Source organism: Mustelus asterias, chromosome 21 (genome assembly GCF_964213995.1).
Source record: "Mustelus asterias chromosome 21, sMusAst1.hap1.1, whole genome shotgun sequence".
NCBI classification, from domain to species: Eukaryota; Metazoa; Chordata; class Chondrichthyes; order Carcharhiniformes; family Triakidae; genus Mustelus; species Mustelus asterias.
Genome location: NC_135821.1, coordinates 65,169,075 through 65,195,065, shown reverse-complemented (window position 1 = coordinate 65,195,065; position 25,991 = coordinate 65,169,075). Strand labels below are relative to the sequence as shown.

General features: G+C 45.4%; 2 protein-coding genes across 7 annotated transcripts in view; both read left to right on the top strand.

Annotated features, from left to right (window-relative positions):
- Nucleotides 1–810: 810 nt before the first annotated feature.
- pigv (phosphatidylinositol glycan anchor biosynthesis, class V) lies at nucleotides 811–10,458 on the top strand. 3 transcript variants are annotated; one of them, XM_078238043.1, is made up of 4 exons: nucleotides 811–1,063; nucleotides 3,103–3,257; nucleotides 5,273–6,448; nucleotides 7,206–10,458. In XM_078238043.1, exons 2-4 carry the CDS (start codon nucleotides 3,186–3,188, stop codon nucleotides 7,473–7,475), a joined length of 1,518 nt encoding a protein of 505 aa, XP_078094169.1. In that variant the 5' UTR covers nucleotides 811–1,063; nucleotides 3,103–3,185; the 3' UTR covers nucleotides 7,476–10,458. The 3 variants fall into 3 exon arrangements, with proteins under 3 accessions (XP_078094169.1, XP_078094170.1, XP_078094171.1); XM_078238044.1 differs by having other exon boundaries at nucleotides 811–1,185; XM_078238045.1 differs by lacking the exon at nucleotides 3,103–3,257.
- Nucleotides 10,459–15,021: 4,563 nt separating this feature from the next.
- Nucleotides 15,022–25,991, top strand: part of zdhhc18a (zDHHC palmitoyltransferase 18a) — a 39,720-nt gene continuing 28,750 nt past the window's right edge. For 3 of the 4 annotated variants that reach the window (XR_013500454.1, XM_078238040.1, XM_078238042.1), the window contains exons 1-5: nucleotides 15,022–16,128; nucleotides 21,030–21,190; nucleotides 22,237–22,386; nucleotides 24,678–24,815; nucleotides 25,416–25,464. Coding sequence is in view for 3 of the 4 variants with exons in the window: in XM_078238040.1 (XP_078094166.1) it covers nucleotides 15,899–16,128; nucleotides 21,030–21,190; nucleotides 22,237–22,386; nucleotides 24,678–24,815; nucleotides 25,416–25,464 (728 nt within the window). In the remaining variant the exon portion in view is untranslated. Of the gene's footprint in view, nucleotides 16,129–21,029; nucleotides 21,191–22,236; nucleotides 22,387–24,677; nucleotides 24,816–25,415; nucleotides 25,470–25,991 lie in introns of all 4 variants that reach the window. The other variant, XM_078238041.1, reaches the window with a different exon arrangement.

The following is a 25,991-nucleotide window of genomic DNA, read 5'->3' as shown; positions in this document are numbered from 1 at the left end:
TTTCAGAGGACAGTTAAGAGTCAACCACATTGCTGTGGATCTGGAATCACCAGACCGGGTAAGGATAGTGGGTTTCCTTCCCTGAAGGTTAATTAATGAACCAGCTGGGTTTTTACGAAAATTCAGTAGTTCCTTGATTTTTCTTAATGAGACTAACATTTAATTGTAAATTCCCCAGCTGCCCTATTGGAATTTGAATTCTGGAAATATTGAACAGGGCCAGAGGATTACGAGTTCACTAACATTATCACAATGCCACCATTCCCCACCGTTGATCTTTCTTAACGTTGAGCCACGGCTGGGGAATGTTTAACATGCTCCATATATTCACGTTCAATTATTATTAAGCCCCAGCCACAGGGCGCTTCGAAAAAAATTATACTTTCACAAATAAACCTTGCTGTTCTTTGACATTGTTTTGTTTACTTCCTTGTAGCACTCCCTTTGAATGAAGCACCAGCATTCTAGGCTGCTGCCAGTTCAATGCAATACTGAGGACTGCGCTGTTGGGAGGTGCCACCTTTCAGACGAATTGTTAAACCAAGGCTCCATTTGAACCTTGCGATTGATTCGTAGAGAAGTCATGGGCCGATAGGAAAAAAGCGGAAGGCTCAACAATTTAACCAATATCAGGAAAAACAGATTCACTGATCATTTATCTCATCTCTGTTTCTGAGATCTTGCTGCAAATAGGTCAGCTGCTGTATTTACCTACACTTCAAGAGCAATCCTTTTGGAATATACAAGTATCTATTCCAACCCCAGAGTCACTTGTGGGCTTTGAGCATCAGAGACACAGAAGACGGGAGCCACTGATGCATAATGTCAGGACTCAGCTCATGACTTCCTCCCTGTGGAATTGCTGCCAGTATCAAAGATGGCGAACGCCACCTTCACTCTTACAGCTGGCAGTCAGTAATTCCCATCATGCTCCGCAGGTTTCACCCGGATCTTATTGCGGAGGGTCAAGGGGCCCTCTTTCCGGTGGCGGTGGAGTGAGCTGGAGAACGAGTCGGATCTTGGGCAGGGACCCATATATCGACTGCAATCGGGAAGGGGGACTGTAATTATTCATGCGTTTCCTCTAGTGACTTTCACTTTAAAATATCCCAAAGCTCTGAACATACAATTAATTGTTTTGAAGTGCAATCACTGTCCACGTGATTTGTGGACGCAGAAAGATCAGTGAGCTGATAAATCTGTTTTATGGTGGTGTTTGAGGGAGCTTTGTCTAGGATTCCATGGAGAACTACCTGCTTCTGAAATAATGCCATGATATCTTTTACTTAAATTGAAGTAGAATGTACGACTTGGTTTAACAGTTGTTTTTGAAGGTAGGGCCCATAGGACAGTGCAACCCCTTGGCATTGCCCCAGGCCAGTGTAAAACCCCTTGGCACTGCTCCTTGGACAGTGCAAAAACATCTTTGGCATTTCCCTAGGACAGTGTAACACTTCTTTGATATTGGACAATGTAACACCCTTTGGCATTTGCCCTTGGACAGTACAACACTCCTTAGCAATGCCCCTTGGACACTAACAAACACCCCTTGGCATTGCCCCTTGGACACAGTGTAACACCCCTTGACATTGCTTCTTGGACAGTGCAATACACCTTTGGTATTGCCCCGTGGACAGTGTAACACTCCTTGGCCTTGCCCCTCTCAGACAGTAACACATCTTTGGCATTGCCCCTTGGGCAGTATAACATTCCTTTGGCATTGCCCCTTGGACAGTGCCATGCTCCCATGACACTGCCCCTCAGACAGGGCAACTCTCCTTTGGCATTACCCCTTGGGCAGTACCGTGCTTCAAGACATAACCCCTTGGACAGTGCAGCACTCCTTTTACACTGCAACTTGGATTGTGCCACAGTGCCATGACACTTTGGACAATGCATTGCTCCCTTTGCTGCTTGAAGAGTACTATTTTTCCTTGGACAGTGCCACAATTCCTTGGGGTGTCAGAAATGTGCAGAGACCCAGCAAATATTGTCTCACATGCAGAGAGCTGAGAAATATGTCCTGAGAAAAACACATGCATAGACCTGACAAATATCATGAAACACAACACACACAGACCCAACAAATGTGTTACATGTGTGCAGAGACCCAACAAATATCGCCTCTCACATGCATAGAGACACAACAAATTATTGACACAGATCTACAAATATTGAAATTTGCTTGTGGAGACCGTACAAATACTGACCCTCCAGGGAATCCCTGCACATAGAGAATTTACAGTAGAAACAGGCTATTTGGCCCAATTGGTCCATGCAAGTGTTTGCGCTCCTCACAAACCTTTTCAAATCTCTCCATCGAATCCTATCAGTATCCCCTTCTATTCCTATCTTCCTCTTTTTATTAGGTTTTCCCTTAAATTGATCTTTGCTGTTCACCTCAACTTCTCCCTGTAATAGCAAGTTCCACATTCTAATTAATCTCTGAATAAAGTTCCTCCTGGATTCCCAATCAGATTTATTAGTGATAGTCATAAAATTATGACCCCTAGTTTTGGACTCCTGCACAAGTGAAAGCATCTTTTCTACATCTGCCCTTTCAAACCTTTCATAAGGCTTCAGAGCAGAGATAGTTAGGGTACAAACCAAGCATATTTCTTCTTTAAGTAGGAAAGATGGGCCATCCAAAGCTACAGCTCCCTCGATGACAGGTTAAAACAGAAAAAGGAGGTTTATGTTAAGTGCAGAATACAGTCAAAAACCAGAATGCTGAATAATGGAATGTAAGGGGAAATCAGAAAAGGATATAAGAGTAAAGAGAGAACACAAAAAAGGGTCGCAGGTAACATGGAATATAACATCAGTGGTGGGAAAACTACTCCAGACCATTGTCAAGCACAAAATTAATTCAGATTTGAGAAATGATAAAATCAGGCAATATAGTAAATGGTGACCAACATCAGGGAGCCAGAGACTGGTCCAATGGGTAGACATGTGGCAGAATCTACTTAATGTGAATAGGCATGATGTGATACACTTTGGGAGTAATGAAACAGCGAGGCAGTATTTAATGTTTCCAACATTTCCTGTTATGAATCTTTTCTCCGATGTTCCCATTAAAGTTCTGTTATCCAATTTCAGAGATCATGAGATGACAGCAATTAATTGCTGTCAGTGTGCAGAGGACCAGTGCTGTGATCTGGTTGGAGATTTAAACCAGGAGCATGACATTGTCTGACCTCCAGTCAGTCGTACATTTTGGCCTTTGTTCCAGAATCCTGACCATTCTTTTCCAGGTCAGTCTGTAATCCTTGGACAGTTCTAATGGGTTGAGCGATTTCATTGATTAAAGAAATACTCCAAGAAGTGAACATGTGTACACATATAACAGGGATTGTATTCATTACCTGCCCCTAAAATGTTGGACTTTTCCCAGGGACTGTCCCCTGGACTACAGCAGTGTTGACAGGGTTATGGTTAAGCAGACTGTCCATGTGTTACATTAGTTCCACTCTTCTCCTTTTGATACTGAATCTGAGAAACTCATTGAAATTTTGGGATACATGTCCTTGAATATGTTGTCGCCTCCCAAATCCCTGCCTGTCTTTCCATGTTTTAATTCCTCCCATCAATTTTCCACCCCCACCACAGCATTGAAATGGCCCTTATTAAAATCACAAATGATATCCCGAGTTACTTTAATTGTGCTAAACTATCCTTCCTTGTCCTACGGACCTGCCTGCAGCCTTTGACATAGCTGATCATATCCTTCTCGTCTAGTCCCTCTCCTGTCCAGCTGGGTGGCTCTGCTCTTGTCTGTTTCCATTCCTATTTATCCATTCATAGCCAGAGAATAACCTGCAATGATATAGAATTCCTACAGTGCGGGAGGCCATTCAGCCCATTGAGTCTGCACCAACTCTCCAAAAGATCACCTTACCCAGGCCCTATCCCGTAATCCCAAGTATTTACCCCATTATTCCCCCTAACCTACATATCTTGGGACATTAAGGGACAATTTACCATGGCCAATCCATCTAACCTGCATACCTTGAGTGTGGGAGGAAACTGGAGCACCTGGAGGAAACCCACGCAGACACGGGGAGACCATGCAAACTCCACACAATGAATCACCCAAGGCTGGAATTGAACCCAGGCCCCTGGCGCTGTGAGGCAGCAGTGTTAACCACTGAGCCACCGTGCTGCCCTAACGGCTTCTTTTCCGCTCACCATCACCATCTTCTTACTGGTCCTGGTCCAGAAACACCTAAATTTTAAAATTCTCATCCTTGTTTTCAAATCTCTCCGTGGCCTTGCCTCCTCATCCCTATAACCTTCTCCAACCCTGAAATCCTCGAAGAGCTCTGCGCTCTTCAGATTCTGGCCTTTTGCTCTTACTGGTTTTTTTTTATCATTCCACTGTTGGCGACTATTCCCTCAGCTACCAAAGTCCATACTTTGGAGTTTCCTCCACAAACACCTTCAACATTTCTCCTCCCTTACGACACTTCTTAAAATCTATCTTTTTGACTAAACATTTGGTCACCTACCCTCCTATCGACTTATGTGGATCAATGTCAGATTTCTGTTTGATAGCACTCCTGGAATGTCTTACTATGTTAAAAGACGTTATGTAAAAGTACATTGAGAGTCAGCACCTTCAGCAATTACAACAATGAGGCACTGTTCCTGAAGAGGCTAGCTCTTATTGGGGTACAGGTCCCGAGGGTCATGATTCTCAGTGCTGTCCTGTTCCTGAAGATGTTGACGCTCAGTGAGTTATAGGTGCTCATTGGGGTACAGTTCCTGTGGGATACTGTTCTTGAAGGTGTTGACTCTCACTGGGGTACAGATCCTGAGGATGCTGACTCTCATTGTGAAACTGTACCCAGGCTGCCAAACATAGCTGTCACTCCTTGGCATTACTTCTGCAGAACAGACCGGTTGGAAACCAGGAGCTTCCTGCTTTATGTTTGGTGTGATTTGATCTTGCAAGTACCAAACTGGGGCTTAAACAGAAAGAAAATCTAATTTGCTCCAATTATAATTAGTTATTTTGTTCTTATAATTATTATAATTATAATTTCTAATAATTAACATTTTTAATTGATTAAAATTGTGGCTCCTTCAGCGATACTTGTTGCTGGATGTGATTCTGCAAGCAGTACATTGAAGGGGCTACATGTGCTTTAAGGCTCTCACTAGCCTTCAATTGGTTCTGTGTTTGTCACAGTTTTATGGGTGGGTTTTGGTTAATGTTGGATTTATCTGTTGGAGAGAATATTTACCCTGCTGCTTTGCTCCTTTTCAGATGATTTTTAATTCATTGATTCCTGACCACAGAGCAGATGCATTCCGAGCACCCCAACTGCAGAGTTCAAGCATCGGCGATGTGTTGCTGGAGATCCTTTTAAGTGGTTTCTCTCGCTGGGATGCACAACACTTCCTGTTTATAGCGGAATTTGGGTACATCTACGAGCATAACTTTGCTTTCTTGCCATTGTTTCCAGTGAGTCTCCGGGCAGTGGCAGAGACGGTGCTCAGACCCCTTCAATGGCTGCTGAATCTTCACAGTCGGCTGTTGCTTGCAGCAGTGCTACTGAACATGGTGATCTTCATTCTATCAGCCGTTGTTCTGTACCAACTGAGTGTCATTGTGCTCCGGGATCGCAAGCTGGCCTCTCTTTCCAGCCTTCTCTTCTGCCTCACCCCAGCCAGTGTCTTCATGTCTGCGGCTTATTCCGAGAGCATGTTTATGCTGCTGGCCTTCGGTGGAATGCTGTACCTGGAGAAGGGGAAACCTCTGATCAGTTGCATTCTATTTTCCTTGTCCACAGCAGTTCGCTCCAATGGGATTGTAAATGCAGGATTTCTGTTTTACTCCCAGCTGAGGCATTGCTCTTTGTATGTAAGACACAAGCTAAAGGTTACAGAAAAAGACTTGTGCAAATCATGGTTGAATCTTGTCCTTCGGTCTGTGCTGCTGGTGGCTGCAGGAACAATGATGATCGTGTTGCCTTTTGTACTTTTCCAGTGTTATGGATACCTGACATTCTGTAAATCAACTGTGAATGCAGCCGTGGACATTCCTCAGCCTCTGCTACAGATGGCCAGGGAAAAGGGTTATCGTGTCCCTGATAAGGATAGTGATCTGCCCAGTTGGTGCCATCACCGATACCCCATCATATACTCATACATTCAGGACACATATTGGAATGTGGGCTTCCTGAGATATTACCAACTCTGCCAGTTGCCCAACTTCCTGCTGGCATTTCCAATTGTGGTTTTGGGAGTGTGGGCAGCTTGGCAGTTTGTGCGTGCTGATCCTTGGTATTGTTTGCAGCTGGGTCTGGCAAAGAGAAAGCTGAAGGAAGAAACTGAAAGGGACAACAAACCGCTGTCTAGCTTCTATGGACACCAAGTGTTTGTCTATATTGTCCACGCATCAGCACTGCTGGCATTTGGCATTTGCTTCATGCACATCCAGGTGAGAATTGTTTGAAAGGACAATAAACATCGGGTGTGCAGAGAGTACATGTGGAATGATTGGTCATCAAATTCCACTCTCCTGATCACACCTTTTAATACCCTCCCCACTCCCAATCAGTACCCAGACCCTAATCTCCCCCCTCTACCCATAGCCTCTAAAATCCCTTAGTCTAATCCCACCCTCTACCACTTCAATATCCCCCAGTCTAATCCCACCTTCCAGCCACACCCTTTAATATCCCCCATTCTCTCCCACCCTCTACCCACACCCCTTAATATCCCCTAGTCTAATCCCAACCTCCACCCACGCCCTTCAATATCCCCCCAGTCTAATCCCACTCCCTGCTCGGTCCAACAACTCCACATTTTTCAAACAACTGATTCCCCTTTAAAATAATTCATGTACTCTGCTTCCAAGCTGATTTGTGACAGAGAATTCTATGTCCTGTGTAAAGAGAGCTGACTATTAATGAACAGTGTTTGGTTTGGACACGTTACTTTGTGCAGCTCTCATTGGAGGGAGAGAAATCTGTACTGAACTGAACATCATGGACTGATGGTGAAACTCCCTGCTAATGATCTGGATATGCTTAGATTTAAATGTGCAGTCAGAAACATTAACTTTGTTTCCCTCTCCATTTATGCTGCCAGACCTTTGTTTCAGATTTCCAGGCTCTGCAGTGTTTTGCTTTTGTTTAAATGTTTTGTTTCTTGAAGATGTGAAATAACTAGTAAATCTCTTGCTTTCTGTGCAGGTTGTAACCAGATTCCTAGCCTCCTCCTCGCCCATCCTGTACTGGTTTGCTGCTCACCTGCTCCTGGAAGTGGAGCCAGGACACTTGACTCAGGACCCTGCAACCTCACTTCACCCCTACAAGTTTGTGATTTTCCCCAGAAACCAGCTCACTGCTCTGATGTGGGACTGGAGGGGCTGCAGTCTAACAGCGCGCTGTATTCTCGGATATTTTTTACTGTACTGGTTCCTTGGACTCGCTCTGCATTGTAACTTTCTCCCATGGACCTGATCACTCAAGAAGCTGGCTCCGTGCTACCTGGGTCTTCCCACCTGCTGGTCCACTATGTTTGTGGGATAGATCCCTCACAGTTCTCTTCATTGTCATCCATGTTTTCTAGGCATGGGGCGTAATGGATTGAGGTTGGGGTGAACAAAAGAACATTAAAAATGGGATCAGGAGTGGGCTATACAGTGCTTTGACCCTGCTTCACCATACAGTAAGATCGTGGCTGACCTCTGACTTTGGCTCCACTTTACTGCATGATCCCCATATCCTTTGATTCCCCTGGATTCCAAATATCTCAATCTCAGGCTTGGACAGACTCAGCAACTGTAGACATCAGCAGCCCTCTAGGATACAGAATTGCAGAGACTCACAACTTTGAAATGAAGAAATTCCTCCTCATCTCAGTGTTAAATGATCAACCCCTTAGACTGAGGCCCCCCCCCCCCCCCCCCCCCCAACACACACACACACACACACACACACACATATATACACACACATATACACACAAACACACACACATTAATGTATTGGATATTCACTGTACTGCCTCCAAGGTAATATATCCATCCTTAGGTAAGGATACCAAAAACTCCCGCTGTGGTCTGACCAAAACCCTGTACAATTATAGCAAGACTCTTGTATCCCAACCCTCGTATAATAATGGCCAAAATATCATTTGCCTTCCTAATTACTTCCTGCACCTGCATGCTAACTTTCTGTTTCTTGTACGAGGATACCCAAATCTCTCTGAACATCACATTTTAAAAATTCTCACTTTAGAAAATATACCAATATTGTATAATTCTTAGCGAATAACCTCACAATTTCCCACATTATACTCCATCTATCACTTCATTGCCTGTTCACTTAACCTGGACAAATAATGCTGCATAACCAGGAGCCAAAAACCATGGATTCTTTAACCATAGGTGCAATGATCTCACATACTACCTCATGCCCTGCCCACACTGTAATGATGACTCTGTGACTATTGCGATACAGCTCTCACTCCCTCCCACTGTCCCTCTCCACTTCCTACTGGATGCAGGATTGATTACATCCAGCTAATCGGTTGAAGTGAAAGTAAGATCCTTGGGTAAGGTATTCTGAAGCAAGTAACTCACCTACAGACTCTCTTAAAGCTTTTCCACTGCTTAAAATACACAAGCCAGGAGTGTCACGGAGTATTCTGCACTTCCCTGGATGAGTGCAGCTCCAAAAACTGACACAGCTTGGCACCATCCAGGACAAAGCAGTCCATTTGATTGGAACCCCCTACACCATTAGCACGACATTGCAATGTGTACCATGAATTCCTGACCTCGAACAAAAGCTTGCACTTATATAACACCTTTAAGATGATAAGTTTCAGAGTACTTTGCAGAAGTATTATAAAACAAAATTTGACACTGAGCCACTTAAGGAGATATTAGGTCAAGTGACCAAAAACTTTATCAAGAGGTAAATTTTAAGAAGCATCTTAAAGGAAGAAAGAGCAGCAGAGAGAATTCCAGAACTTAGAGCTAGCGAACTGTAGGCATAGGTGCCATTGTTGGAGTAATTCAAATTCTGAATGCTCAAAAGACCAGACTTGACAGAGCACTAAGATTTGGGGGATTGTAAGGATAGAGGACATTGCAGAGTTAGGGCACTTGGAGACCATGGAGGGGCGGCACGGTGGCACAGTGGTTAGCACTGCTGGTTCACGGCTCCAGGGACCTGGGTTCGATTCCCGGCTTGGGTCACTGTCTGTGTGGAGTTTGCACATTCTTCCTGTGTCTGCGTGGGTTTCCTCCGGGTGCTCCGGTTTCCTCCCACAGTCTAAAGATGTGCGGGTTAGGTTGATTGGCCATGCTAAAATTGCCCCTTAATGTCCTGAGATGCGTAAGTTAGAGGGATTAGCGGGTAAATGTGTAGGGATAAGGGGGTAGGCCTGGGTGGGATTGTGGTCGGTGCAGACTTGATGGGCCAGATGGCCTCTTTCTGCACTGTAGGGATTCTATGATTTAAAAACCCCAATGAGAATTTTAAAATTGAGGGATTACCTGACCAGGAGCCAATGTTGATAAGCGAGCACAAGAAAATTGGGTGAGTGGGACGTGGTGAATTAGGAGAGTTTTGAGTGATCTCATCTTCGTGAAGGTGCAGTGTGAGAGGCCAGACATAATTGCATTGGAATAACCAAGTCTCGAGATGACATTGGCATGAATGAGGGTTTCAGGAACAGATGAACTGTAGTCGGGGTAGAGTCAAGTGATGTTACAGAGGTGGAAATATGCAGTCTTGGTGATGGTGTAGATGCAAGGTAGGAAGTTCATCTTGATGTCACTTGTGATATCAAAATTGTGAACAGTCTGAATCAGCCTTGGAGAATTGCCAGGGAGAGGAATGGAGTCAGTCACAAGGGAATGGAGTTCCCAAAAGGGGCATGGGCAGTAAGGACAGGGAATACCATCACCTCCAGATTCCCCTCCAAGATACACAATCTTGAGTTGGACATATAATACCCATTTCTTCATTGTTGCAAGGTAGAAATCCTGGAATTCCCAACCTAACAGCATTATTGGAGCATTTTCGCCGCATGGACTACAGTGGTTTAAGAAGGCAGCTCACCAGCATCTTCTCAGGGATAATTAGGGATGGGCAATAAATACTGGCCCTGTAAATATCCTGTGAATGAATGCATGTTTCTTTTCAAAAATCTGTTCTGGGGAATGGCAGAGTATTTGGTTTAATGTTTTTGTATTTGTTTCATTACCAATGTCTTCCCAACTCTAACATGCGTCCATTTCACTTACTTAGTAGTGATGTAGTATTCTGTATGTTAATCGTGATGATGCAACAGTGAAACCTATTCAGCTTCTGTTTAAATTAATGACACCAAATGTCCTGTGCTCAGTCTGGTTCATTTAAAACCATCTTAGATATTCTTCCAAATTGTATTATTTCACATTTCTCAATCTTAAAATGTATTTGCCAACTATTTGTCCATTCTCTCGATCTCTCTGTATCATCTTTCACAACATTTATCACAATTTTTGCTGACAATATGGTATCACCAGCAAACCTCAATATTGCTCCCTCAATTCTTAAATCCAGGTCAGTTCTGAATATTGCAGTGTGACAGAGACTCCTGTGGAGGAGCATTTCCCGTTTTTGCCACTTTCTAAGGAACCTCCTTTCAACCTGGCCATTTGGTTGTGGTGGATTGTATCAGTTCTCAGACCACTTTCATTGGTGAGTTGCAGTTTCCTAAATCTTCAACGTGCTGTCCCTATCTGGAGCTCAAGGTAAGTTCTCCCTAATGTGCCCGGGAAGGAAACAAAAAACTCTTTCTTGTAATTGCTGTTGGCTCCTGCATTTATCCGGTGCCTACCTGTTTTTAGTCATTTCTTCCCAGCTTCTGCTAACAATGTTTAAAGTTGCAGAACTGTATTGAAATAAACTTGGTATAGGAATCTGAACTTCAGTCCATTTGAAATTGCTTATATACTATGACGAGATTTAAAATGTCTGCTACTAATTCCAAACTAGACAGAAATATTTCTTTCTTGACACCTTGCCTTTGTTTTGTGCCCTCCAACCATCCTTATCCATGAAACCACATACAACTACCATTTGTATTTACATGGTACCTTTAATGTAGTAAAATGTCCCAAGGTCCCAGTATTATTTAACAAATTTTGGTACCAAGCCACATAAGGCAATAATAGATTTGGTCAAAGAGTTGCGCTCCAAGAAGCATCTTAAAGGAAGGGAATTCCAGAACTTAGGGCTTGGGCAGCTGAAGGCATATCTGTCGATGATGGAACAATTACAATAAGGGATGTGCAAGAGTTCAGAATTGGAGAAGCTCAGAGGAAAGTAGACATAGAAGAGGTAGCAGAAATAAGTAAGGCTGAGGTCATGAAGGGATTTGAAAACTAACAATGAGAATTTTTAAATTGAGCTGTTACACACAAGCCAAATGGACTTGGTGCGAGTTAGTATAGCGGCAGCAAGGTTTTGAATGAACTTAATTTATGGATGGTGAAAGATGAGAGTCCGACCAGAATTGGATTGGCATAGTCAAGGTTCAAAGTAGCCAAGACATTTGTGAGGATGAGCTGAGGCAGGATGGATTTGCGCAATTTTACCTAAGTGTAAGTAAGCAATCTTGTAGATGGTTTGGCAGTGTGATGGGAATCCTATCTCAGGGTGATGCAACAACAGTGTTGCAAACAGTCTGATTCAACCTCGGGCAAGTTGTTAGGGAGAGGGATGGAGTCGATAGCAAGGGTACATTGTTAGTGGTGGGGACTGAAGACAATGATCTTCCCAATATTTAGGTGACAGAAATTTCTGTGTGTCCAGTACAGTATGTCAGACAAGCAATAAGACAATTTAGAATCAATGGAGGGGTGAAGCAAGGTGGTGGCGGGTGAGGGCTGGGTGTCATCAGTTCACCTGTATAACCTGATGTGTTTTCAGATGTTGACGCTGAGGGGTAGTGTGAAATTGAGAAGTATGAGAGTCTAAGGATAGATTCTTGGGACACTTAAGAGGTAACAGTAGAGGAGTGGGAAAGAGAAGGCATTGCAGATTGGACTTATGTTAGGGACCAGATCAGAAATTCAAAAGTATGTTATGGAGTTAACCTCGACCCCAACTTTTCTTGAGTTTACCATTAGGGTGAGCATAAGGTATTCCGCTCCAGGTATGATTCAATTGATCCACTAGGAAACTTTTATCAAAACAAACTTTATTCAAGATCATATTTAGAATATAACAAATAATTAGCATAACTTTTACCAATTAAAATATTTAAACATGGCAAAATATTATTCTTAACAATGAGCAATCTCTCTAGTTCCTATTACAAGCAGTACCCCATAGACATAAATCTCTTCAGAACCAGTTAGCACCCAAAACATGTTCATGTGGTTGCTAGATTTCCAGCCTTTTAACACCTCTGGACAGAGATCCAGACAGGCACCTGTCTTCTGACTCTCATATAACCACCTTCAGAGAAAGATCAACCCCCAAACAGCAGTATCTCAGAGAAAGAGACTTATTTCCTGGCAGACTCCAGTCTTCAACTCCAGAGAAAAAAAGGCACTGCTCTCTGACAACTCCAAGCAGCATCTAAGCATGATTTCTTCGTGTAAGCCTAGCTCCACCTAGTCACATAATTTTCTGTCAATCAACCTAATCAAGCCCCATTCTGCAAAGCCCCAGGGGAGCACTAAAATAACAGAACAGCATTAGTTCAAATTAAAACAAACATTGTAGCAAATAGGAGCAACTAAGCTATTGCAGTAACAACAGAGGCTGCTAGTTACAGTCCAAGTGGCATCAGTGTTAGAAACAATCCTGCACAAGATACATGACTCAAATACATTTCTTAAAGGCACAGTATTGTCACACTTAGAAGAAACAGGTGAGTGCAATCCTATCCAGCTTGATGATGAAGAGACATTGAAAAAAGATGGTGTGGTGAACCGTGACAAAGGCTGCAGCCAGGTCGAGAAGGGTAAAGAGTAATATGTTAAGTTGATCTTTATCTACACCCTAGCTATGACTGGAACATTACATTCCGCACCCTCTTCTTTCTTTCTCTATGAATGGTATGCTTTGTATAGTGTGCAAGAAGCAATACTTCTCACTGTATACCAATATATGTGACAATAATAAATCAAATGTGGCAATATGTAATTTGAGAAAAGCCATTTTGGTACTGCAGTGATTAAAAACTGGATTTAAACGTATAGTTCCAGGAAAGATGAGCATACATTTAGTAGGTGACAGCAAGTTTAAGGACTCTCGAGAGGAAAGGCAGATTTAATATTTCGGTTGATATTTTCCCGGCCTTTTGGTGACACAGTGGTTAGTACTGCTGCCTCACAGCGTCAGGGACCTGGGTTCAATTCCCGGTTTGGGTCACTGTGTGGAGTTTGCATATTCTCCCTGTGTCTGCATGGGCTTTCTCCAAGTGCTCTGGTTTCCTCCCACAGTTTGAAAGACGTGCTGGTTAGGTGCATTGGCTATGCTAAATTCTCCCTCAATGTACCTGAACAGGCGCCAGAGTGTGATGACTAGGGGATTTTAACAGTAACTTCATTGCAGTATTAATGTAAGCCTACTTGTGACATTAATAAATAAACCTTTTGTTTTTCTGAATTTAAATGTTCTCTTTATTTTAAACCGGCAGTTTAGTGAGGTATCTGCGTTTCGAATGCTGATTTTGTTTCTTTGGTGCTGTCTTATCAAATGCATTTTCAAACTCCTTATAAACCACATCAACTGTATTTCCTTAATTTATACCTTGTTTATTCATTTATCACACGGAGAAACTTGTTATATAATATAGTTTCTCTGAAGTTTTTCCATGTACTTGGCTACAGCACAACTTCTGATTTGAGTTTTTATAAACAGAATTCCGCAATTTCAACATGTATGGTTCTGATATCCAGAGATGCAGGGCAGAGAAAGATGCAGCTTTCTGCAGTTACAAACCAGACCCTCCCCCATCTCTCTCTCAGCTGCTTTAGTTGAAGGCCAGCTGCCTGTCTGAGCTGCCAGGTGGTGGCCTTAATTGAATCATAAATGGTTTCTAATTTACCTTGAGCCACTACCCCGCCTTCTCCCCACAGCCCTGCACAATCTTGCTTCTCAGATAATTTCCTTTTGAAAGCTACAGTTGAACTTGCCTCCATCACACTCTCATACAGTGCATTTCAGATCCTAACCCCTCACTGCACACACAAGTTTTTCTTCATGTCACCATGGCTTCTTTCGCTAATTACATTAAATCAGTGCCCTCTGGGGCACAATATCAATAGAAACAGTTTCTCCCTATTTACTCTGTCCAGGTTTTTTTTAATGCCTCTGTCAAATCTCCCGTCAACCTTCTGTTCTCCAAGGAGAACATTCCCAATTTCTTTAATCTATCGATTTAATTGGGAGTTCCTCAACCCTGGAATTATTCCTGTGATGTTTCTTTTATACCCTCTCCAAGCCACCAGGTGGTAATGTCGCTGGAGGGCCCCCTCCTGTCTGGGATCTGCGAGGTGTAACTGTCGGCCGATTCCCTGTCTCTGAGCCGCCAGGTGGTGATGTCGCTGGAGGCTGGTCCCGAACTCTGATCCGCCAGGTGGCGGTGTTGGTGTCGGACAGTTCACCCACTACGAGCCACCAGGTGGTGCAGTTTGCTAGCGGGTTGGTGTGGGCGTAAGTTGGAGGTTGGCCCCTGTCTCCGAGTTGCCAGGTGGCGCTGTTACTGGAGGCTGGCTCCTCTCTCCGAGGCGCCAGGTGGCGGTGTTACTGGAGGCTGGCTCCTCTCTCCGAGGCGCCAAGTGGCGGTGTTACTGGAGGCTGGCTCCTCTCTCCGAGTCGCCAGGTGGCGGTGTAGACGGAGGCCGGCTCCAATCTCCGAGCCGCCAGGTGGCGGTATTATTGGAGGTTCGCTCCTCTCTCCGTGCCGTCAGGTGGCGGTGTTACTGGAGGCTAGCACCTCTTTCCGAGTCGCCAGGTGGCAGTGTAGCCGGAGGACGGCTCCAATCTCAGAGCCGTCAGGTGGCGGTGTTACTGGAGGCCAGTCCGTCTCTCCGATGGGCTAGGTGGCGGTGCTGACTCGTCTCTCGGAGCCGCCAGGTGTGGGCGTAGCTGGAAATCAGCCCCAGTTTCTGAGGCTGGTCCTGGACTCTGATCCGCCAGGTGGCGGTAGGACAGTTCACCCTCTATGAGTCACCAAGTGGTGCAGTTTGCTACCCAAAGGGAAAATGCTGGAAAATCTCAGCAGGTCTGGCAGCATCTGTAAGGAGAGAAAAGAGCTGATGTTTCGAGTCCAGATGACCCTTTGTCAAAGCAGTTTGCTAGCGGGTTGGTTGCTGTCTGCAAGCCGCCAGGTGTGGGCGTAGTTGGAGGTTTGCCCTGTCTCCGAGTTGCCAGGTGGTGGTGTTATTGGAGGCTGGCTCCCCTCTCGGAGCCGCCAGGTGGCGGTGCAGGCCGGCTTCTCCCTCCGAGCCGCCAGGTGGCGGTGCAGACCAGTTCCTTTCTCCGAGCCGCCAGGTGGCGGTGCAGGCCGGATTCTCCCTCCGAGCCACCAGGTGGCGGTGCAGACCAGTTCCTTTCTCCGAGCCGCCAGGTGGCGGTGCAGGCCGGCTCTTTCCCTCCGAGCCGCCAGGTGGCGGTGCAGGCCGGCTCTTTCCCTCCGAGCCGCCAGGTGGCGGTGCAGGCCGGCTCCTTTCTCCGAGCCGCCAGGTGGCGGTGCAGCCGGAGGCCGGTCCGCGTTTCCGGTTCCTCTTGTCTCTGTCGGGTGTTGTCGACTCAGTTGCTGAAGTCTGAATGTTGGAGGCGGCGGAGCGGCCGGAACCGGGAGCTGCGCCCAGTGACCGGGACTGAGAGCCGGGGCCGTATGGGGGAAATCCCCTGCGGCTCTGGTAATGAGAGAGTGCGAGTACCGGCAGATCGCGCTGGCGCCCGGCAACGGCTCCACCTCGGCCCCCCAGGCCCCGGCCTCAGGGAAGCAGCGGCGCCGGCGGAAGTGGGAGTCATTTGCGGGAAAGAACCGGTTCTTTTGCGACGGGCGGTTGATAAGTGGACGGCACAGCGGCGCCTTCTACCTGACCCTGGGCCTGATCCTCAGTACCAGCGGCCTCTTCTTCGGCTTCGAGTGAGCGCTTCTCTTGCTTAAGCTGCATCCCTGCAGGAGGTGGTTTCACTCAGTGTGTATCTGGTCTGGGGGGGGGGGTGTTGGGGGGTCAGTAACTCAGTCAGTGTGTGGGGGGGGAGTTTTGGGGGGGTCAGTAACTCACAGTCAGTGTGGGGGGTGGTGTTTGGGGGTCAGTAACTCACAGTCAGTGTGTGGGGGGGGTGTTGGGGGGTCAGTAACTCAGTCTGTATCTGGTTGGGGGGGTCACTAACTCACAGTCAGTGTGTGCGGGGGTGTTGGGGGGTCAGTAACTCAGTCAGTGTGTGCGGGGGTGTTGGGGGGTCAGTAACTCAGTCAGTGTGTGCGGGGGTCAGTAACTCTCAGCCAGTGTGTGCTGGGGGGGGGGGGGGGGGGGGTGGCTGATGTAACCCACAATCAGTGTGTGATCTACGGTGAGGTATAGTTTTCTTGTGTTGGTGGAATTTAGTCTATGATTTTGAGGGTGTTTGATACACTGAAAATTTGATGTCTTTTGTGTAATGATAGACCACACTAAGTACATTCACAACAGATGAATGAGGAGAAGGGCTCCTTGTTCCATAGATTGAAGTGATAGTAGTGATAACCCAATAGAGAGATTTTCACTAAAGGAAATTTTAAATAAAAACTGAAACTGTTGGAAGTAGAGGGTCAGGCAGTATCTGTGGGGCGAACAACAATTAACATCTTGGGTCAGTGACCTTTCATCAGCTGAAAGTAGAAATGTTCAGAAGTCAAAACAGGGAAGATGAGAAAAGAACAAAAGGGAAGAAGGTCTGTATGAGGATCAAAAACAGGATAGATTATTAAAAAAACAGCTGGAGTAGGACTAAAGGAAGTGGTAATGGGATAAGTAAATAAACAATATCTTGTCCAGGTGCTAATGGCAGAATAAACAGCTGACATCTGAAATCAAAACAAGTTGAAATTGAAACTCTGAAAAGAGGAACAAAGTGGGGGGCAGAGGTTACAATCTGAAATTGTTAAGCCTGAGTTCTGAAGGCTGTAAAGTGCTTTTCGAAATAGGAGGTGCTGCTGTTCCTCAAGCTTGCATTGAGCTTCATTGGAAGACTGCAGGAGACAGAGGATAGCGAGCTCAGTTTTAAAATGACAAGGCGTGGAGGCTTGAGGTCACTCTTGGTAATTGCAAGTTTCCCAACCTAAATTTGATCTCCCTACTATAGAACAAACTGTTGTGGGCAGTGATTACAGTACAATAAATTAAATGAACAACAAAGAAAATTACAGCACAAGAATAGGCCCTTCAGCCCTCCAAGACTGCACTGACCATGCTGCCCGATGGAACTAAAACCCCCTAACCTTCCGGGAACCATATCCCTCTATTCCCATCCTATTCATGTATTTGTCAAGACACCCCTTAAAAGTCACTTCCGTATCCACTTCCACTACCTCCCCCGACAACAAGTTCCAGGCACCTACTACTATCTGTGTAAAAAAAAAAAATCTGCCTCGTACATCTCCTTTAAACCTTGCCCCTCACACCTTAAACCCGTGCCCCCATTAATTGACTCTTCCACCCTGGGAAAAAGCTTCTGACTATCCACTCTGCCCATGCCTCTCATAATCTTGTAGACTTCTATCAGGTCGCCCCTCAACCTCCGTCGTTCCAGTGAGAACAAACCAAGGTTCTCCAATCTCTCCTCATAGCTAATGCCCTCCATACCAGGCAACATCCTGGTAAATCATTTCTGTACCCTCTCCAAAGCCTCTACATCCTTCTGGTAGTGTGGGACTGGAATTGAACACTATATTCCAAGTTAGGCCGCACTAAGGTTCTATAAAGCTGCAACATGACTTGCCAATTTTTAAACTCAATGCCCTGGCCGATGAAGGCAAGCATGCCATATGCCTTCTTGACTACCTTCTCCACCTGCATTGCCACTTTCAGTGACCTGTGTACGTGTACACCCAGATCCCTTTGCGCCTATCAATACTCTGAAGGGTTCTGCCATTTACTGTATATTTCTTATCTATTAGACCTTCCAAAATGCATTACCTCACATTTGTCCGGATTAAACTACATCTGCCATCTCTCCGCCCAAGTCTCCAACTGATCTATATCCTGCTGTATCCTCTAATGGTTCTCATCGCTATCTGCAAATCCACCAACCTTTGTGTCGTCTGCAAACTTACTAATCAAATCAGTTACATTTTCCTCCAAATCATTTATATATATATATTACAAACAGCAAAAGTCCCAGCACTGATCCCTGAGGAACACCACTTGTCACAGCCCTCCATTCAGAAATGCACCCTTCCACTGCTACCCTCTGTCTTCTTTGACCGAGCCAGTTTTGTATCCACATTGCCAGTTCACCTCTGATCCCATGCGACTTCACCTTCTGCACCAGTCTGCCACGAGAAACCTTGTCAAGGCCTTACTGAAGTCCATGTAGACAACATCCACTGCCCTACCCTCATCAATCATCACCATAATTTCCTCGAAAAACTCGATCAAGTTCGTGAGACATGACCTCCCCTTCACAAAATGGAGTGCAACTAAACTCCTGTTTCACCTGGAATATTGGGGCCTGGATGGTGAGGAAATGGAAGGTAAAAGGGCAGGTGTTGCATCTTCTGCACTTGCATGGAAAGTTGCCATTTGTAGGGGAGAGGGTGTTGGGGTGATTGAGGAGTGAATCAGGATATTCCAGAAGAAATGGAATGCTGAAAGGGAGTAGAAACCATTGGGCTGGAGGTGGCAGAAATTGTGGAGGAAGGTCCATTGAATACAGAGGCAAAGTCAAGGGGAACCTTGGCTGTTGTTTTAATTTTTCACTGTGATCTCTTACTGACCTCTCCATCCTTGGTCTCCTGCAGCGTTCCAGTGAAGTTCACGTAAGCCCAAGGACTGGCACATTATGTTTTGATGAAGAACTTTGCAGCCTTTTTTGCACATTTTGATTTTATTTTTGTTTAACTTTTATTTTTTGCTCTCGATGGGCAGCTGTTCACCAGTCTGCCTTCACCCCTTCTCGGGACACATCGTTTGCTTGTTTAGTTGTGTCATTACCATTCTCTGGCTTTTCAATACCAACTCTTTTGTCACAGATATTTTTACCCTGTTGACAGTTTCCTATTATGCAATCTCTGGGCATGGGCGACTGATCTCTGTGTCAGTCAGTGCTTTGATCCATAATTGTAAGTGCTTGGGATGAACTCAGTGACCTGTTTGACTCACCAGCTGGAGGAAGTCTGCACATTATGGGGAATAGCTGCCTGTGGTTTACTGGAATGCTGTCAGTAATTGCGTTACTGGAGATATAAGTGAACGGGAATTGCTTCTTCCAGCTGAGATGCAATACGTCACATAGTATCCCGTGACTTCCAGTTCACCAGCACAGATGATGATTGAATCAATTGACAATGAGGCAAGTATTGATCTGCTTTGGATTTTTGTTTGTTTGCTTGGTGGAGAGTAGCAGAATTTTAGATTAGAATTGGGAATTTCTTGACGTGTTAGTTGGTGAACCTTGAGCTGCCTGGGCAGAGCGTGATTCTGCTGGCACCAGCATGGGTGGCGTGGCTCTGCCAATGCCCAGCACAACACTTTCTTACATTGCCTGGCTGAAGAGAGGCAATGAGGGGGGGGATTTAATTCAGTTTGAATGCCTGATGTTGGAGCAGGACATTGCAGTATGTGCTGGAGGGTTGGAGAACTTTGCCAGATTGAAGGTTTGCTTGAAAAGTCAACTGGCAGACCCCACACTGCATGTGGCCAGCACCGCCACCTATGTGAGGCGAGAGATTTAACTGTGGAGGCTGGATATGTTCTGTCTTCGTATTAGTGATTGAAGCAATAAACTTCATAAATGGATCAAGGAATAGGAAGGGGATCTTGGAACAGGCTAGGCTTATGGGATTAGGATACTGCTTGTGTGGAGGATGAAGACTAGTTCTGATCACGTGAACCAAATAGTCTATACCCATATTGTAATTTCTGTGTAATGTCCCCAGACCTGCAGTTCCCACACAATGCGGCAGATACAACTCTCCAGAAGCCAAACAGAACTACCACCCTGCTTCACCATTAACGACCAGCCAAAAGAATAGACAGCAGGCAGGGCCACCAATCCTTGGCCATTATCCTTGGCCACTGCATCTCCACATCGTTATCACACAAGCAGAGAGGGGCCCAGGATTGGTGATTACCCCTTGTCTGCTGTCTAAGTTGGGTACTATTTCACAGGGTCATGAGTTGCTCTCAGCACAGGGGTGATAAAATAAAACACACTGCTGGTAATAGAATCATACAGTGCAGAAGGAGGCCATTCGGCCCATCGAGTCTGCACCGATTGCAGTAGAATTTCTCAGTCAGGATGGGAAGCTCCACTATGGTGCTTGTTGTGGACTGAGAGGAAATTCTGTACAGAATGGTCTAAGCTTCTAGCCACACCTCCACTTCCAAGTCTGTGCAGGTTTGTCCAATTCTGCTGTTTTGTCATTGTGATCAGTGGAATTCTTTCTCCTTGCTTTTAAGAGCTCCACTGCTGCATGTTTGTCAGGGGGAACCACAGGCAATTTCCTGATTGTGTGAGCATGCAGTCATTTCTAGGTGCAGAGAGTGCATTTGGAAAAGAAAGTCAGAACTCCAGATCTTGACACCTAAAGGAGGAGATTGCAACTGCGACCCTTTCACCCTGTAAAGTGGGGTCAGTTTAATACCGTGTGGGCAAGTGAAGCCCTCTCGGCATTTTCTCATGAAATGTTCCCAGAGCATATGCAGCATGAGTTAAATACTGGGTAAGGCCAGAAAAAGCACCTTTATGGAAGCTCCTTCCTGATTGTTTGGTTCTGTGGTTTTGTCAGGTATGTCTGCCGTGCCTGAGGAGATGCAAACCATCTGCATTTTGTTTTGACAGCTGTCCTTACCTGACGGACAACCTGACTCTGGCCATTCCGATTATCGCGGGGCTGCTGTTTGTGTTTGTGGTGTGCACCTTGCTGCACACAAGTTTCACTGACCCTGGGATCCTGCCGCGAGCCACACCGGATGAAGCAGCTGACCTGGAGAGGCAGATAGGTAGCTGACTGTCCTGTAACTTAAGTAACTGTCTACCTGCTGCATGATGGGAGTGATTGGCTGCCGAGGTAACTCACTGTGTAACCTGCTGTCCAGCTGGGCGCTGGGGAACTGGATTACAGAGGGGTGGAAATTAGTTGTATCAATCCCTAGTAAGTTATGTTCTGAGGACTCAATTCTGTTCTGGGGCGGGGGGGGGGAAGAGATGAGGGATGAGGGGCAGGGGCGGGGGGGGTGGGATGGGGATGAGTGGCAAGAGGGCTAAATTATGAGCACAAGTTTAACAGGTAAAACTTGTTTTCCCTTGAATACTGGAAGATTAAGGGGCAATGTAACTAAGGTGTTTACGATAATTGAACAAATTGATAGGGTTGATGGATGGAAACTATTTTCTCTGACCATTGGTGGCCCACCTTCAGCTGCCTGGGCCGTAGGTTCTGTACTTTCCTCCCAAAATCTCCCCACCTCTTTTCTCTGTAAAGACGCTCCTTAAAACCTACTTCTCTGCCCTAGTCCCTCCTTACTTGCCTTGGCATTATGTTTTGTTTAATAATGCTTCTGTGACATTTTCCTACGTTAAAGATGCTATGTAAGTACAATACTTGTTATTGGTGGAGGAGTCCTCCAATATCAGCAAGCACCCTTAACACAAAGGGAAACCTGCCAGACTCGCCCCAAAAAGGAGCTGTTGATGTGGGAAAAATTGAAAACTTGAAAGCTGAAATTGATAGATTTTTATGAGACAAGGACATTAAAGGTTATGGAACCAAGGTGGCCTGATAGAGTTGATGCAGATCAGCCATTATTTAATTTAATGGAGGAACAGTCGAAGGGGGGGCCAAATGTTCTCTTCATTTGGTGCAGATTGAACCCTGGCCCGAGCAGAGGACATTACCCTAAGGAAGGTGAGGTGGGGTAATTGGGAGACGATTGCTGCTAAGCCATTGAAAAACTAGGCTCCAGCAGTATAAACCACCTCGGGTTTTAGCACAGTGAATCTCTCAGTCCTGGGACACTATAACAAATCTTGCTCCTTTCTTTTCCAGAAAACTCTGGGGGTTCAGGTTACCGCCCCCCTCCTCGCACAAAGGAAGTGGTGATCAACGGGCAGACAGTCAAACTCAAATACTGCTTCAGCTGCAAAATGTTCCGGCCTCCACGGACATCACATTGCAGCCTGTGTGACAACTGCGTTGGTGAGTGCAGCATGAGGGGAGGCCAGCCCGGGTGTGGGGATCTGGGTGATGAAAAATCAAAGCATGCATTTAGAGGAGGTATGAATGGGAATCGTAGTTGCGGCTACATGAAAAACTGGAGGCAGTGGTTATGATCTGATATTGTGGAATTCCGCGATGAGTCACAGAAGCTATCAAGTTGCTCATTGAGAAATGAGGCATTGTTCTGAGAACTGATGGGTGAGGAATTAAAATGACAGGTGACTGGAAAGCTGGGGTCATACATGAGGACTGAACAGAGCAGGGGTGTTCAGCAAAGTGATTACAATCTATTTGTTCTCCCCAATACATCGTGGACAGTGAGTACAGTATATTGAATTAAAAAGAAGTGGACTTAAGTAATCATTTCACCTGGAAGAGGTGTTTGGGGCCTTGGATACTGTTAAGGGTGGTGGTAAAACTAGTTGTTATATCTCCTGCCCTTGCACAAGAAGTTGGCGTGAGAGGGGATGTAGTGTCGGGGTGCCTGATTAGTGGGCCTAGGTGTCACGTAAGGAATGATCCCTTTGGATTGTCATGATCTTATTGAATGGCGGAGCAGGCTCGAGGGACTGAGTGGCTGTTCCAGCTCCTATTTCTAACGATCTTATGCTTGGAGAGAAAGAAAAGATGTGTTGGTGGTGGCATCGTTCTGGAGGCGAGGCTGATTTGTTGAATGTGGAGCAGAAAGTGAAGACAAGGAGGAATTCTATCATAGCCGTGGAAAGGAGGGGAAGGGGTGAGAGTGGAAGTGTGGGGAACAGGAGGAACATGATCCAGCTCCGTCACCATGATGGAGAGGGATCCTCAGTTGAGCAAGAAGGAAGACCAATCAGAGAAATGCTGATAAGGAAGGCAGTATCATCAGAACAGAGACCGAGACACAGAAGTTGGGAGATTGGAATAGAGTCCTTACAGCAGGTTGGGTGCAAGCAAGTGTAGTCAAGGTAGTTTTGGGAGTTACTGCACTTCCAGTTATTTGTCAATGACCTAACCCAAGAAATAGAGACACAAGTCAAGGAAGGGAAAGCTTAAAGATGAATTATGCAAAGAGCAAGTGAAGGTGAAAATTGGATGCAAAATTGATGACAATTTTCCAGTTTGAACAAAGAAAATTACAGCACAGGAACAGGCCCTTCGGCCCTCCAAGCCTTCACTGACCATGCTGCCCAACTTAACTAAAACCCCCTACCCTTCCGGGGACCATATCCCTCTATTCCCATCCTATTCATGTATTTGTCAAGACGCCCCTTAAAAGTCACAACCTTATCCACTTCCACTACCTCCCCCGGCAACGACTCTCTGTGTAAAAAATCTGCCTCGTACATCTCCTTTAAACCATGCCCCTTGCACCTTAAACCTGTGCCCCCTAGTAATTGATTCTTCCACCCTGGGAAAAAGCTTCTGACTATCCACTCTGTCCATGTCTCTCATAATCTTGTAGACTTCTATCAGATCACCCCTCAACCTCCATTGTTCCAGTGAGAACAAACCAAGTTTCTCCAACCTCTTGCAAGTTTGGGTTGCAAACAGGAAATGACACCGATACAGTCATTAATGTATCCTCTCATGGAATGTCGCCGTCCCTGGCTAGACCAGCATTTATCGCCTATTCCTAATTGTCCTTGAGAAGCTGCTGGAGAGCCACCACCTTGAATTGCTGCAGTTCAAAAGTTTTGTGTTAGGCGAAAAAAGGTGAGGGATGTGACCTGAGTAGGACTCAATAACACAAAAAAGGCAGGTGTAGTTTGTGCTTGTATAGGTTCCCATAGAAACACTTTTTATTTGGAGGATGTGGGTGAAGTGAAAGGAAAGGTTAGTAAGGACAGATTCAGCTAAGTTGAGGAGCATGGGATTGGTTGGGCTCCCATTTGGGAAAGAAATCGAAAGTCCTCAAGCCATACTAATATGTGATGGGCGTGTAGAGGAATTGGATATCCATGGTGAAAAGGGGACAGTGTGGGTCAGAAACTTTAAATTGGTCAGTGATGTCGGAAGAGTTGCGGATGTAGGTGAAATCTTCCATCACTTTTGTGTTTTTTTTCAACTGTGCTCTTATCCTTGGCTTTTGAGAGCTAAAATCCGAATACATGGCTCACACACCCATGAAGAATAGGATCTGGCTAGAAGGTTTTGAAAATTATTGCAAAGGTTCATGTGAAAACAGGGAGGTTGACTTTGGCCGTGAGCCCCAGTGTTGAATTCCCCTCTGTGGATAGGAGAGGTTGACAGTGAATGATGAACTACTGTGAATGTTTATCCCTCTTTTGCAGAGCGATTTGACCACCACTGTCCTTGGGTCGGGAACTGTGTCGGGAAAAGGAACTACAGATTTTTCTACATGTTTCTGCTCTCACTTTCCTTTCTAACTGCTTTCATTTTTGCCTGTGTGATAACTCATCTTACACTACGTAAGTCCCCCAAAGTTTACCTTGGGACTTTTTTGCTGTTTCTAAAGGAGTTACATAAATGCAAGCTATTGATAAAGTGACAATACAAATTAAAAGAAGGGGCCAGTGCAGGAGTGAACACAGCAAGGTGGGAGTTGGCATGTGAATGAATTGACCTTGGAGACTAAGTGGAAAGACTAGTGTCAGGATCAGATTGCTTTCTGAAATCACGTGGTGGGGCCATGCAAAAGAAATGAGTTGATGAGCACTCCAATTAAATCGGTGACTGACATTGTTTGTAAAATATGAAGCACAATGTCCATGGTGAGTTTCATCATTACATGACTCCGGATTAGTGTAGGGAGTGGGTGTGGAAGAAAGAGGCAGAGGCATGACCCAAGTAAATATTAATACTGAAGATCTACCTAGGGAAGAGCTTTTGATGTCATCTGGCTGGAAATTTGCACACCTGTAAAGAACAGGCAAGAGGAAGTTGCTTTTTCAATGATGTTAAATACAGTTTGCATCAACTGACTTCCTCACTGTTACTCGACCCTAGTTGTGTTTTGTCGGCATGGGTAGTTCACACTGTACTAACTTTTCTATTTATTTCACCCCCAGGGTCGCAGAATATTGGGTTGTTAAATGCACTCCAGGAAACTCCAGCAAGATATCCTTTCCTTTGCTGCTGCATGGTTTCACCAACATAACTGTCAATTTAGACGGGAATCATGATTGGGGGAAGGGAAGCTGCCAGTTTAACTTTTAAATCAAATTCAGATCTATATTTTTAAACTTTCTCTCTTCCCCTGAAGGCACTGATTCTCACTCGGGTACAGTTCTGCAGACACACTCACTGGTTCCTGGGGCACAGACTCTCTCTGGGGTACAGTTCCTTGGGTAGTAGCTCTCACTGGGCTACAGTTCCACAAGTTTTGTCCTTCAATACCACAAGTGCCTGTTTTATGTGAGAGTCTGGATAGTGAGAAGCAGAAGAATGAGGATGCCAGATGATGATTCTCTGTTTCCTGTAATCCTTTCCTGTGCCTATAGGATAAGGAGTAATTGGGAGTCAGGGAAACTGTCTGATTGACCCTCCTGTCTCCTCACCCATGCGTCATCTCCTCCACCTATCCCAGGGCAGTGAATTAGTTTCTAGTAAACCAAATGATTTACTAGCTGCATCTGTGAACTCAG

What these genes read in the sequence shown, in the direction of transcription:
- pigv (XM_078238043.1), top strand. Translation starts at nt 3,186, where the DNA reads ATGACATTGTCTGACCTCCAGTCAGTCGTACATTTTGGCCTTTGTTCC. An exon ending in TCCTGACCATTCTTTTCCAG is followed by an intron (nt 3,258 to 5,272) that starts GTCAGTCTGTAA and finishes GCTCCTTTTCAG; the next exon opens with ATGATTTTTAATTCATTGAT. An exon ending in TTTGCTTCATGCACATCCAG is followed by an intron (nt 6,449 to 7,205) that starts GTGAGAATTGTT and finishes CTTTCTGTGCAG; the next exon opens with GTTGTAACCAGATTCCTAGC.